Source organism: Acanthisitta chloris, unplaced genomic scaffold, assembly GCF_000695815.1.
Source record: "Acanthisitta chloris isolate BGI_N310 unplaced genomic scaffold, ASM69581v1 scaffold30789, whole genome shotgun sequence".
Lineage (NCBI taxonomy): Eukaryota > Metazoa > Chordata > Aves > Passeriformes > Acanthisittidae > Acanthisitta > Acanthisitta chloris.
In genome coordinates this window covers 22,759-36,606 of record NW_008690277.1, presented here as the reverse complement: position 1 = coordinate 36,606, position 13,848 = coordinate 22,759, and the positions used below count along the sequence as shown (strand labels likewise).

The following is a 13,848-nucleotide window of genomic DNA, read 5'->3' as shown; positions in this document are numbered from 1 at the left end:
CTGGTAGTTAAGAGCTCCTTTCAGGGCATAGGACTTACACTCAAGGGGCAACTTTCCAAGTGAGAGTCATCCTCAAAGATGTAGGTTTTGCTCTGATGTCCACCTTTAGGGACCAGGAAAGCCCCAGACCCATGTTTAGACATCTGAACTGAACCCACAACATGACCAGGTTGGTGGTGACGTCTCAGGCAGTAGCAATGAACTCCCTGTGTTAAGAGTTGTCTGGGAGGAGTCAGAAACCACCTGTCATCTATCAGAACAAACTGTGTATTACTATTGGCATTATCATCAGCCAAATGAAGGATTTGCTGCCTTCTCTCAGCATGGGAAATATCAGCACTTTTAACATCTCACTGTGAAAAAGGTTGTCACTTCCAAGCCAGCCACTTAAACATACCCTGTGGCCTCTCCTTCATTGGCCTGCCTTTTGCATTGCTAGTTCATGGAAACAATGCAAGGGATTTGTTTGAGTCTCAGAGCCAGCATACAAGGGACTCGCTCCTTTGACAGCAGTGAGGATTGCTGCCACCCTTCTAACAGGGGAAAGGAGCTCCCTCAAGGGGAAACTAACAGGGTAGAAGGCAGAAAGGGAAAAGTGAATCACCAAATATCTTTTTCTGTCTTTTCAGACCTGAGACCAAACGTGGATAATAAGGACACCATCTGTGCAACAGCAAACTCTTGCCTTTGCTAAGAGTGCTACTAAGGAGTCATCTAATACAACACAGAGGTGCAGCACTCCCAACTGGAAGGGAAAACTTGCAGGCTATCTAGCCCTTAATTCTGCCATGGCCACAAAAAGCACCAACTCAAAGAAATACCTCCAGCTGTTCCTTTTTCAGGTTGCTCTTCTAGGGCCTGTATTCTGTGGGAAGGTGTTGGTCTGGCCAACAGAAGGCAGCCACTGGCTGAACATGAATGTGATTATCCAGGAGCTCATCCGCCGTGGGCACAGCATTACTATCATGGTGTCCAATGCTACCCTCTTCATTACACCCAAGGCTAAGACTGTTGAGGAGTTTGAAATCTATAATGTGCCCTACAAGAAGGACTTCCCTGAGAGTCTGATTAATGGCATAGTGGCACTCTGGCTCAATAACAGGCCAACCATCTTTACCTTCTGGCAGTTTTACAGGGAGCTGGGAAAACTGTCCGTAGGCTGGCAGAAGCTGAACAAGCTCATGTGTGAGGCAGTGCTAGCTAACCAAGAGATGATGGCCCGTCTGCAGGGGTCTGGCTATGACATGGTGCTGTCAGACCCGGTAACCCCCTGTGGGGAACTCCTGGCTCTCAAGCTGGACATTCCCTTTGTCTACTCACTACGTTTCTCCCCAGCCTTCACTCTGGAAAGGCACTGTGGCAAGATCCCAACCCCAGCATCCTACACGCCTGCTACCCTGTCTGAGCTCACTGACCACATGTCCTTTGGTGAGAGGATAAAAAACTTTGTGTCTTACCACCTGCAAGACTACGTTTTCCGGACCTACTGGGGACATTGGGATATCTACTACAGCAAGATCTTAGGTAAGCTTTCTGCTACTTCACTTTTCATTACACAGTCTCCAGCCTTATAACTTGCAGAGCTAGGGACCTGTCAGGGTTGCAAAGTCAAGGGTTGAGAGAAGTCAGCAAGAAGTTTGCCATTATATTCCACATGGAAAAAGAAGTGAGCCATCAGAGTCCATCAGTTGCACCTACTCTCCTGTCAGGGTCCTGTACTGCTATGCTATTGCACTGAGACAGGAATCAGTGGTCATCCCGAGTGATGGATTTGACTTTGTCATAATTAATTTTAATGTGGAGGTTGATACAGCTTCCATATCATATAGGACCCTCAGCAAGGCAGCTTGTCTTACACATTTCCCCCTCCAATGGTCACTTGCACAGAAAGCAGTCAGGAACAGAGCTGCTTTTCTAATCCAGAGTAACCTAACAAGGCCCAGGGAGCTGGTGAATTACAAGACAGCCTTGCCACCCTTAGCAGCAATCCTGAACTGCATTGTGGCTTTGTAACAGAGACTTCATTTATGTCACTGGTCATATAAAAACAATACTCTCTGCACAAAAGAAGTTTTATTTAAGGTGTACCCTCCACCCACAAGCAAACAGTGAAAACAAGGAGTCTTTCTCTGCAGGCTTTTCTTCTGGGCTGTTTTGAGTGAGTATGCAGAAAAATATGTTTGTGATTAATCACATGTGATCAACATGCCATTTCTACTACCCTTGCACTGAGCTCTTGAAAAAGACTACTTGCAAATCTCTCAGGGTTCAATTGCCTGCAAATACCTGAATGCTGCAGGACTTCACAGGTACACCAAGCTGTTGTCATGTGCACAGTAGATGAGGTATCTCAGCTTGGCTCCTCAGAGTCCAACTCTTTTCATCACCCTCATTTTCATCCTGGAAAGAATGCTCTAGGCAGCATGGAAACTGTAGTAAAAGCCTTGCACAACAACATTAGGAAAACATTGTGTAACAGAGCTGGCCGGAAACCCTGTAGTAATGTTTTTTAGCACAGTAAAGAGGACTTACATTATTTCTTAATTGCACATCAGAAGGCTGACCATAACTGAATCTGTTTTGCAGATTTTCTGGTTCAACGTATAGTGAATAATTGGCAATTAGTGGTAGATAAGAAACCCTTATCACCTCCCGGCTCTGGTCTCCCGCAATGCATGCTCTGGAAGAGGCAAGTTCACATGAGGGCAGTCTGATACTTGAGCCATTTGCTGTGTAGTTTCATCCACTTCGAGATTCAACGTTTTTGCTACAACCCTGGGTCACCACCTTAAGTGCACTGCAAAGGGATACTCAGTGGCTTTCTAAAAGCAAAAGGAGCGTCCACACGATGAACATCTTTGCTGTGTACCCAGCTGTGCTTCAAAGAGCCAGAAGAGTGAAAAAGTCACCTTTCCTAACAAAAAAAAATAACACAGAGACTGTAGTTAGGAGGGCTGGATGAGCAACAGGACCCAATCCTCGCAGAACTGAGACCCCCAGGGCTGACGGCTGTCCTTGCTGCTCCAGGGGAAGCACATCTTCCAGTTTCAGCAAGGTATTTACCACCAGAGGGTGCCACCTGGTCCCAGTCACCTTGTTTTCCCCCAGGAAAACATGCTATTATCCAGGACAGGATTTCGTGCCAGCAACCTTGGCTTCCTGCTCTCAGGACCAAGGCAGTGTCACGCATGTGCCCAGCCCAGTTTGGGAGCGCTGCTGCTCCCGGTGAAGGAAGGCAACGGGGCATTGCCACCCAGGGCAGGCTATGGCAGGGAAGGAGGTGGCAGTGCTGTGGCTGCTGGCGGTGTTGGGCTGGGGGTCTGGAGGGAAGGTGTTGGTCTGGCCAGCTGACAACAGCCACTGGCTGAACATGGAGTCTATACTACAGGAACTTGTGGTCCGGGGTCACCAGGTGACCGTGCTGCTGCCTTCGTGCTTTCTCATCATCGACCCCACACAGCCTTCGCCCTTCCAGTTTGAGGTGATTGAGGTGCCGATCACCAAAATGGAGATGGCTGCCTTACTGGAAGAAATGTTCTATTTTTGGTTTTATGAGGAGAGAGTGCTACCTGTCTGGCAAAGTGTTTACAAGATAGTTCAACAGGTGCACAAGCTGGAGAACGTAACGAAAATCATTTGTGATGAAGTCTTGAAGAATGAGGCACTGCTGGAGAGACTGAGGGCATCTGCCTTCGATGTCCTTTTGGCAGACCCACTGTCACCCAGTGGGGAGCTATTTGCTGAGAAGCTGGGTATCCCCTTTGTGTACACCATCCGGTTCTCCATAGGCAACACGCTGGAGCGGCTCTGTGGGACACTCCCAGCACCTCCTTCCTATGTACCATCCGCCCTAAGCAGCCTAACAGATAGGATGTCCTTCCAGGAAAGGCTAAAAAACATCATCACCTACACTATGCAGGATATCGTGTATCATTACGTTCTCTGGGGAAGCTGGGATCAATACTACAGTGATGTTTTAGGTAAGGCTGCTCTCTCTTCCAGAAATTAAATCTGCTGTACACACTAGAGTAAATACTGAGACCTGAGAGGTTAAGGCACAAATCAGGAGCAAGACACTCCCAAATTCACTCTCCTTACTCCAAAATTACTGTGTCAAGTCAAACAATCAAGGCAAGTACAAACATTGCCTGTTAATCCTGACCTGCTACACTAGTACAGCTAAGTACTTCTAGGATAGGTAAAACAGTGCTAAAGCCACTTGAAACAGAGCTCATCCGTCATATTCGGAGGTGAACCACGACAAACACTAAGAACAGCAAAATAATGCTATATATACACCAAACACTAGTACTAGTTTTGTAAAGCTATGCAACAGTACTAGCTTTTAACCCTAGAACCCCTCTTGCTTACTAGCTTGTCTCAAAATGAGACTTAATGGCCTCCTCTGGTCCTTTAAAGGCCTGGGAGATCAGGTGAGCCTCAATTTGCAGTGCTAAAAGGCCCTCATCAGAGACAGGGTTCCTTGCTTTTCTAAAATCATCTAGAAGAAGTATTAGAGGATATTTAAAAGGGGTTTTGTTGCGTTTGTTTTCTTTTTACTAACAGTTGCATAATAATTTTCCTGGTTTTGCTCTAAATGATTATAGTAATGCTTCCAGGGAAACAGGCCAAACATATATGCATTGCTGGTGGGCAGAGAAAGTGGATATTATTTCGATATGAGACTGTAAAGTGTTTTTTATTTATATTTCACTAGTAAGGTGTAATCCTGCTGAGAGAGCTAAGTTATTAAGATATCCTACTATTAGAGTAGCTAGCTGTGTGTGTTGCTTCTGGTGTTTGGCAGAGACTAGAAAATCTTGTGCTGGCAGAAGCATGGTTTGGTGATCTGTTGTGTAAGCGTCAGAGCTGTTTGGATCTTGTGGTGTCTTTTTTATTGTTAAATATGGGTTTAGCATTTAAGGCTCCATGTGCAGTACCTGTTTTGTTAGCTTGCATGGGCTACATGATGGATTTGTGATGAAAACAGTGTTGATAACAACAAGGTTGCTTTAACTACTGCTGATCAGTTCTTGCACAATGTCAAGGCCTTTTCTGCCTCTCACACCACCCCATCAGCACGGAGGCTGGGGGTGCATGAGAAGCTGAGAGGGGACATAGCTGGAACAGCTGACTTCAACTCACCCAAGGGATGTCCCAGACCACAGGTGATGTTGTGCTCAGCAAAATAAAAGATATGGAGGGAGAAGTTTGCCAGGGCTGCTGCTTCTGAGTGACTCACTGGGCATTGGTTGTCTGGTGGTGAGCAACTGGTCTTTCTCCATCACTTGCTTTTGTTGTTTTGTTGGGGGTTGGTTTGTTTGTTTGGTTTTATTTTATTGGTGGTTTTTGGTTGGTTGATTGGTTTTGGTTTTTTTGTGGGTTTTTTTTTGTTCTTCTTGTTTGGTTTGGTGGGTGGCTTTGTTTGCTAAGTTTTCTCTGTCTCAACCCATGAGTTTTCCAACTTTTGCCCTTCCTTTTCTCCTCCTATTGTGGAGGATTGAGAGGCTCTGTGGTGCCTAGCTGTCTCTCAAGATTACACCACAACACAAGGAAAGGGCTTCTGGTCCTCACATGCTGCAAAATGCACTTTGTGGTGAGTAGAAATAGGAGTTGTGGTCATTTTGAGATCAGCTGTGGCTCTGCAGGAGACTCCAGAACGGGATTTGCTGCTTGCCCAGTCCTCCCATGAGTGTCATTTTGTGTTATGACATGCCCTCTTGCCACACTTGACAATCTTGTCACCAAATGGGTGTCACTTTTATTGGTTGGCTCTGAAGTGTTTGCACAGTGAAGCAGTGAACTGTTGCAGTTCAGTCAGAACAGAGCTGTCCATGTATTACTGAGATGATGGGGCCAAAGTTCCTCTGGCTGCTCTGGGCCTGTGCATGCTGCTGGAGCACTGGCTTTTGTGGGAAGGTGGTGGTCTGGCCCACTGATTCAAGTCACTGGATCAATGTGAGAGTGTTGCTGCAAGAGCTCGTTCTCCGGGGTCATGAAGTCACTGTGCTGGTGCCCTCAAGCAACCTGCTCATCAACTACCAAGATACCTCCTCCCCCTTTACCTTTGAGGTCCTGCAAGTCCCGTTTAGCCAGAAGACCCTGGATGCTGCCATGGAAGACTTCCTCAATTTCTGGATTAATGAAATCTCTACTCTCTTCCCCTGGGAGATCATGTGGAGGATAAAAGAGGACCTGGAGGTCTTCACCAATATGTCAAAGCAGACCATTGACACCTTGGTGATGAACCCTCAGCTGATAGCAAAACTGCAACAGGCCAACTTTGATGTTCTGGTTGCTGACCCCCTGGCTGTAGGTGGGGAGCTCGTAGCAGAAATCCTAGAAATCCCTTTTGTCTACAGCTTCCGCTTCTCTGATGGGAATGTGGTAGAGCGGCTGTGTGGTGGACTCCCATCCCCACCTTCTTATGTGCCTGCTAGCACAATGAGGCTGACAGACCAGATGTCCTTTATGGAAAGACTACAGAACTTACTCTTTTACTTCCACATGGATTTGTTTTTCTTGAAGTTTTGGCGAGATGAATGGGATGGGTACTACAGTAATATCTTAGGTAAGGCAGCTGTTGAGTAGTTACTTCTCTTGTATAGGTTGTGTCTTTTGAATGTTTTGGAACCTCAATGCTGTTGTCTCAAAATACTCTTTCACAAAGGCCAGCAGAGGCAGTAATCCTGTTTTGGTCATATGGAGGCTGTGCTTTCCTTTTAGGTCTGGTATAGCCTATCAGATACAAGTGCAGTTTTGCTCTAGTTCCTCTTGAGGACCTGCAGAGCACACAGTTCTGTCAGTGATGATACTGCTGGTGAATTCCTGCAGTGAGCTGTATGTCCATCTCTGTGCTTTCAGAGGACAGTTATTGCCTCCTCATCTGGATGACACCAACTCCTACAATTAAGATGGCAGAAGAAACAGGCTGCAGGGCAAAACCATTCCTTAATTTAGTGTAAGGCACTGGAGACAGCTCCATTGACAACACAGGGATGAGGTTAACCCCACTGTAAGTAGGAACATTGTCTGTCTCTGGACAACAGCAAAGCAAACAAATCACCCTTCATTCATGGGACAAGCATCATCCAGAAGTATCTTGCAACCCTGCATACTGCAGGATGCTGAGCACAAGTTCAGCTTCTCCAACAATAAATGCTAAGAACTGTCACCTTTCCCTTGCATCCACTATTCAGCATTTGAAATAGTAGCCTTAAATTACATACATACTTGAAAATATTTTTCCAACGTGGTACAACTCAGGTGTGAGTTGAAGTCTATTAAAGAGACCTTTTAGTTCAATGGACTTTGAATCTTGTCCAGAATATCTATGTTTAGGCAGATAACAAGCAATCAGCAAGCAGTTACTGTCCAATCTCCTCCTGCGTTTCTCAACAACGCCTCTGTGTTCTGCAAACTAGTCCCTACTCCCTGGACTTTTTTTAATATCACCATAAAGACTTAATTACACACCTTTATATCTCTCTACTTGTAATGCAGACTTCATTTTCACTTCAGCAACTTTGTAACTGACTCATTGCTCTTTAAATTAAAAATAAATTACTGGTGTAGATTATTACACTGATCAAGTAGTGTAAGAAGATGCCCTACAGCTAATTTTTATCTTGTTGTTTATTTTGCTTGATTCCTGTTTGCATTAGGCTGGCTTTGGACAATCGTTTCTCAGTGCTTCTAACCCTTTTACTCCCCAGTTTCGCTTTGTGGAGAAAATACTGCAAATACAACTTGCAAGTTGCAATACCTAAGAATAGATATTTTTCCAAATGGGAAACTGTAAATTATTAGATTACCATTAAATTTTTTCTATAGATGGATTTCCAGATACATTGGACTTTGCATAAAATGACATTCAAAGCATCTAAGGATTTGGCCAATTTTCCACAATATGTGTCAGAAGCAGTTGACCTGGTCCTCAAGAGAACTAGGGATGTCTATATCTCTCTTTTATTGTTGTCTGAGCAGCCACTGACCAAGTCACCATTTGAAAAATGCCACAGAACTTTGCTTAAAAACTTTCCTCCTCCCTGACAGGTGATCATCACTTTGTGATTCATTTATTTTCTGTGATTGTTCTCTTCCCCAAAGTGTGTTTTTATTACAAGCACAGGCAATGAAATCTTTCAGCAGTAGAAGAATTGCACATCTATATTACAGATACTAAATGTTTCTCACTTGTACTGCTCGAAGTTAATCTTGAAGGTTCAAAATCCTTTTAAAGATTGCGTTGCCCTGTTTGTGGCCACCTACCAAGGCTGAACACAGGACTGGGCAAGGAATAGGTCTAGATTTGTGAATGTTTTGAATTTGTGCATGGTTTGATAGACTACACTGACTGGGAGTGCCAAAAGACGAAGGTAAGGGTCCTATTTCACAATCTATAGCAAACAAGGACACTCCCATGCACGTTGTAAACCTCTTGTACCTTGTCCACAGGAAGACCCACAACCCTGTGTGAGACGATGGGGAAAGCAGAGATATGGTTAATCAGAACGTACTGGGATTTCGAATTTCCACGCCCTCTCCTGCCCAACTTTGAGTTTGTTGGAGGACTTCATTGCCAGCCTGCAAAGCCATTGCCAAAGGTATCCCAACTTTGCTCCGCTGTTGGGTGGTTGGTGACACAGCAGAACAAAGACTGTCTCTCCCTGATCAGCCATGCAAGCCATGTCCTGAGAAAGCTCATTCTTAAAGAGGATGCTCTGCTGCCGGTGGGGAGCATGGAGCTATTTAATATCTGTCCATACCTGTCCAAACTGAGGGCTGGGTTTATGGCCTGCTGTCTTAAAATAGAATAGCTGATGCCAGTAGGAGGGAATACAGTGTCTGTTTTAAGAAAAATAGGGGCTGCCTCAGACTGGTTAAGCCTAAGATTTAATTCTAACATACAGACTTGCAGCCCACAGTAGCACTGAAATATCTGATTCAAAAAAGCACTGTGACAGGACAAATTCTTTAGCTAAAATGGAGTCAAGACTTGCAGAAAGAGATGAGTCATAAACACTTTTGCTATTGTACCTTTGTTTAAGACATCTTAAAGGCAATAAAAGACTGAGCATCTCCAGCCTATACTCTGCTGGGAATGGCAATATTCAGGTGGAATTTGAAACTCCCAGATACTGAAGATGGCAACATGACAAGCTCATTCCTGTAGGAGCCTCCAAAGATGTAGGCCATTCTTAGTGCAAACTGTCTACTGAAAGAAACCTTCTCACTCTCTCCATACTCTCCTATTGCAGGGGTTGAGGCTAGGGGAAATGGATAACCATTCTCTTTTGGATGCTGCTGCTCCATTTCACATGACACTAACTCAAACAAAGGAACAGGAACACCTATTGGTCTGATTTGTAGAAAATCTTTTGAACACTGTGGTGTGTTGCAATAAATAGAGAACTGTCTGGCTAGCAAAGTGATGGCAGCAACTCAATGAATCTGTAATCAGGATGCTGAAACCCCCCCATAGTTTGCAGCAGAGCTATGTAATGCAAAGTACTTGTTCGAGGAAAATCCAGACCTATGACTGCTACAGAGGGTGTCATGACAGTGCCAGGATCCATTCCTGCCACTTGTGCTGCTCTGAAAGAAATGTGTCCTGAAACTGCTAGATTTGCCTTCAGAAAGACAAAGTATCTGTCACCTGTCTCATCTTGTTCTGCTCCTTCTTGGGGAGAAACTGTTTTGCACAGGGCCAAGTCTGTCTTTGTAATGTCATTCTGTCAGCAGAGGTGCTCATACACCAGTCATCTCCTTGATAAGCTAAAAAAGTTATGCTCTCTGTTCTCAGACATCTATGTAATCTGAAATACACAGTTACTCCTAGGATGTTTTCTACCTCTCCTAGGAAATGGAAGAATTTGTTCAGAGCTCAGGGGAACATGGCATTGTGGTATTCTCCCTCGGATCCATGGTCTACAACCTAAGTGATGAAAAAAGCAATGTGATTGCCAAAGCCCTCAGCCAGCTTCCACAAAAGGTGAATTTCCTTCCAAGCCTATAACAACTTGTTTTGCTTTTTGTCACTCCTGTTGCCTTTGGTGAGCCTTTTCCAGTTGGACTGGCCTGTTTTATTTATCTGCATCTGTGCTGGGTGTGCTACAGCTGGGAAGCTGGGCTCTCAGAGAGGCAGACTGTTGAGTTACCTCATGGGGAGTTCTGGTGTTTCACCTCTGAACCAAATTATGTGGAGGTGTGGCCATAGGCCAAAATACAAAAAAAACCCCACTCCATATGATTTTTATAATCAGCAGATAATAACTAATCAAAGAGCTGAGCTGGAGCCAAAGCTATTTGAATTACTGAGAAAAGGTATGTGGGTTTGAGATAAAGCCCTACATTACATGCAATAATACACTATATGCACCGTGTTTATCTTATTCTTCCTTTGCTCAAGGTCCTCTGGCGGTACAAAGGGAAAAAACCTGAAACTCTGGGCTCCAACACCAGGATTTATGACTGGATACCCCAAAATGACCTGCTTGGTGAGAACGCTTCTATCTAGGATGGATTGTACCCTTGGAAAAACTGTTTCCTGTTTTTCCACTAAAATGCCTTATCAGGCAACAGAAGCATGTAACACGTGTGGCTATACTTTCACAGCTTAAGCAGCAGAGCTGTGCTCTTGGGAGTATTTATTTCCTAAAAACCTCTGACTTACAGAGCTTGGTGGCAGTTGTCTGCAAGGGCTAATATACCCTGGAGTTGGATTCGGCCCCTGCAGTTAATCTTCAAGGACTCATTCTTCAAAATGCTTACCTTAAGCAAGGCTGAAGCAGTGAGCTGTTCTGAACCTGGTACCATGTGAAAACTAGAACTGTGCAAGAGCAGAAGGGTTGAAGTAACTTTGGGGTAGTCTGGCGGGACATGCTGATTCACACACTGCATTAAAATAAGTATGACTGTGTGAAAGCCAAGCATGCAAGCTCTGCTGCTGATCCAGAGGGCAGGGGTACTCCCTTCTCTGCAGCAGTGTGTTTGCCCCAGTAGTTTGCAGTGCTCACATCCCAGTGAACACAGTCTGCCACAGCTGCTGCTACATGCACCTCTCCTTTCGTGTTCCAGGTCATCCTTTGACAAAGGCCTTTATTACACATGGTGGGACCAATGGGATCTATGAAGCCATCTACCACGGGATCCCCATGGTTGGGATTCCCATGTTTGCCGACCAGCACGACAACATTGCTCACCTGACGGCAAAGGGAGCTGCAGTTCGGGTGGATTTCAGCACACTGACGACACAGGACCTAGTTGATGCCCTGAACACAGTCATTAACAATTCCACGTGAGTTTGTTCTTGCCTTACAGTAGGCTGAGGTTACTAAAATCCTGGACTGCTGATATGAGAAGTTCTGCTTGCTCTTTTGGGAACAGAAAATGCAGAGTAGCTGGAGTTTGGGTTTCAGATGAAAACCATCCTTCGTTTCTGAGAATCAGCATTTCTCAGAGAGAGCAGTAATTTAATTGTCCATACACCATGTTTTATGATCAATTTGAGCTCTTGACACAGTTCTCTGCTAGTGTAAATCCTCTGGAGGCTCTGGGTGACAATTCTAGTTGTATTAGGGCTTCTCTGTAGTCACAAGAATTAATTCTCCTACCCCTGACTCACCAATATCCTTAGGTTACCATACCTACCACTCAGGAGTCAGAGGGCAAGGAAGCCTGGCAGCTGTGATCCATTGCTAAGGACAAGGCCGTTGACAGAGGGACTGGAAAAAAATGCAGGAGTCCTCAGTCTTTGGCAGCAACTCCTGTCAACTGTGAAGGACAAGTGTTCCTTCAAGGAAAAACTTGCAAATTCCTGAAGCAAATGGACCAACACTGATGGAGGCATATAGTATCTGAGGGAGTTAGCCATGGTGGAAGTGATCTGGAACAATCTGGACCATATCCAGTGCATGCAGCCTCGCTAACCCTCCCCTTAGTTTTATTACTGAGCATGACACCACATGGAATATCCCTTGGGGTCAGCTGGGATCAGCTGTCCTGGCTGTGTCCCCTCCCAACTCCCTGTGCACTCCCAGTCTCCTTGCTGGTGGGGTGGTGTGAGAGGCAGAAAAGGCCTTGACACTGTTAAGTGTCAGGAAAGCATCCCTGTTTTAACAATGCTGTTTCCAGCACAAATCCCAAACATAGCCCTTACCAGCTACTGTGAAGAAAGTTAACTCCACCCCAGCCAAAACCAGCACACTGTATTACACTGGAACAGAAAATGCTGCAAATGTTTCCATGTTGCTTTTTTTTTGAAAGGAGTATCTGGAATGATTTTGAGTAACTTTTCTTTGCAAATTACTGCCTTTCTCTATTACTATTTTTAAGCCAATTTCATGCATACAGGAATAAACTGGACCAGTTTCAAATATATTTAAACAAGACTGATGAAGGCAAAAGCAGGGGTGTCTACCTTTCTCAAGACGACTGCCAGGTGCTGAATGGGTTGTTTTAGGAATCAGTGAGAAAGCTCCTTGGTTTCTTTTGTTTCCCCAGCTATAAGGAAAATGCTCTAAGGTTATCCAAGATACACCATGACCAGCCAGTTAAGCCTCTGGACAGAGCTGTCTTCTGGATTGAATTTGTCATGCGTCACAAAGGAGCAAAGCACTTGAGACCAGCTGCTCACAATCTCACCTGGTACCAGTACCACTGCCTTTTTTTTTTCCTGTGCAGCCACTGTTGTCTTCATTCTTGTCAAGTGCTGCTTATGTTGCTGTAGAAGATGTGGCAGGATTGCAAAGAAGAAGAAAGAATAGACATCCTGTTCCCATCAGCACTTTTTCTTCTCCTAGGCTGATTCAGCATTTATGTACATTCTTTGGTGACTAAAATTATTAGGATATGCTTTAAGCTGGGCATATCATGAAGCACCCTACTGAACTGGGTCACACTTCAAAAACATTGTGGGGCAGAGCTGCTTGCTTAGCCAGCAAATTCCTTCTGGGCTAAATGAGATCGAATCACAGTTGCTTTATCCCTTGGGACTGTGTTAGCTGATCACACATGGTCCCTAGCATGGTAATTCCTGCTCTAACTTTTCAAATTAATTTTGGTGTATTTCATAAATTTAGCCTTCCCCTGTGTGGCACTATGGGCCTGCAACTAGTCACCTTAACTCTGTCCTCTCCTTTAATGGCACCCAGACATTACGATTCACAACCAAAATGCCTGTCCTGTCAGAATAGCTCTCTCCAGACTCGACAGTGAAGTTAAGCTTACAGGCTTCTAAAACACACCTGTCTGAAGGGCAACTGCCTTGAAAACTGGGAGCTGCAAGTGGCAAATGCATTGACTACTTGGGGGCTGAGGGGAGACTAGAGTCTTATGGTTCCCAGAAAATGTGTCTCTTTTCCATTCAGCTTGGAGTCCTGCTGCACAGGCCATCATTCTAACCACAACACTACAGAGGTGTGAAAACTACCTGTCAGGAACTTCCCCATCTTAACCCACAAGTGCCTCTGAGCCATGCTAACTGATAAATGCATGAAAACCTCTAGAGAGGGAACTTGAAAAGAAATAACATTCCATGTGGGAAAAGTGCAATAGTCATTTTCCTTGCCTGAACAGCTGGAGGGAAAATAATGCTGCTCTTGGGTCAGGTGAGAGTACTAGTAAATGCAGTACTTCAGTTGTTAAAGGCGTCTACTAAAATGCTGCTAGTTCAGGCCTCCAGTTCTAGGTAAGGTTATTTCACTTGCTGTGCCAGCTTACTTAAGAAAGAAGCTACTTCAATTTTAACTGATACTTGCTGTGTTCTGGATGCTTCAGAATTGTTTTCAAACAGAACAGGCTGAGAAAACATGATTCTTTGTTTACAAAATAAAATTCCTTACACCA

The 13,848-nt window shown here is 44.7% G+C and overlaps 1 protein-coding gene across 1 annotated transcript; it reads left to right on the top strand.

Annotated features, from left to right (window-relative positions):
• The first annotated feature begins 788 nt into the window (after positions 1 to 788).
• On the top strand, positions 789 to 12,802 carry UGT2A2 (UDP glucuronosyltransferase 2 family, polypeptide A2). Its single transcript, XM_009081765.1, is given in 7 exon segments — positions 789 to 1,524; positions 8,458 to 8,606; positions 9,863 to 9,994; positions 10,412 to 10,499; positions 11,080 to 11,299; positions 12,505 to 12,663; positions 12,665 to 12,802. Coding segments are annotated over 7 exon segments (1,587 nt in total). The 3' UTR covers positions 12,768 to 12,802.
• Positions 12,803 to 13,848: the final 1,046 nt, after the last annotated feature.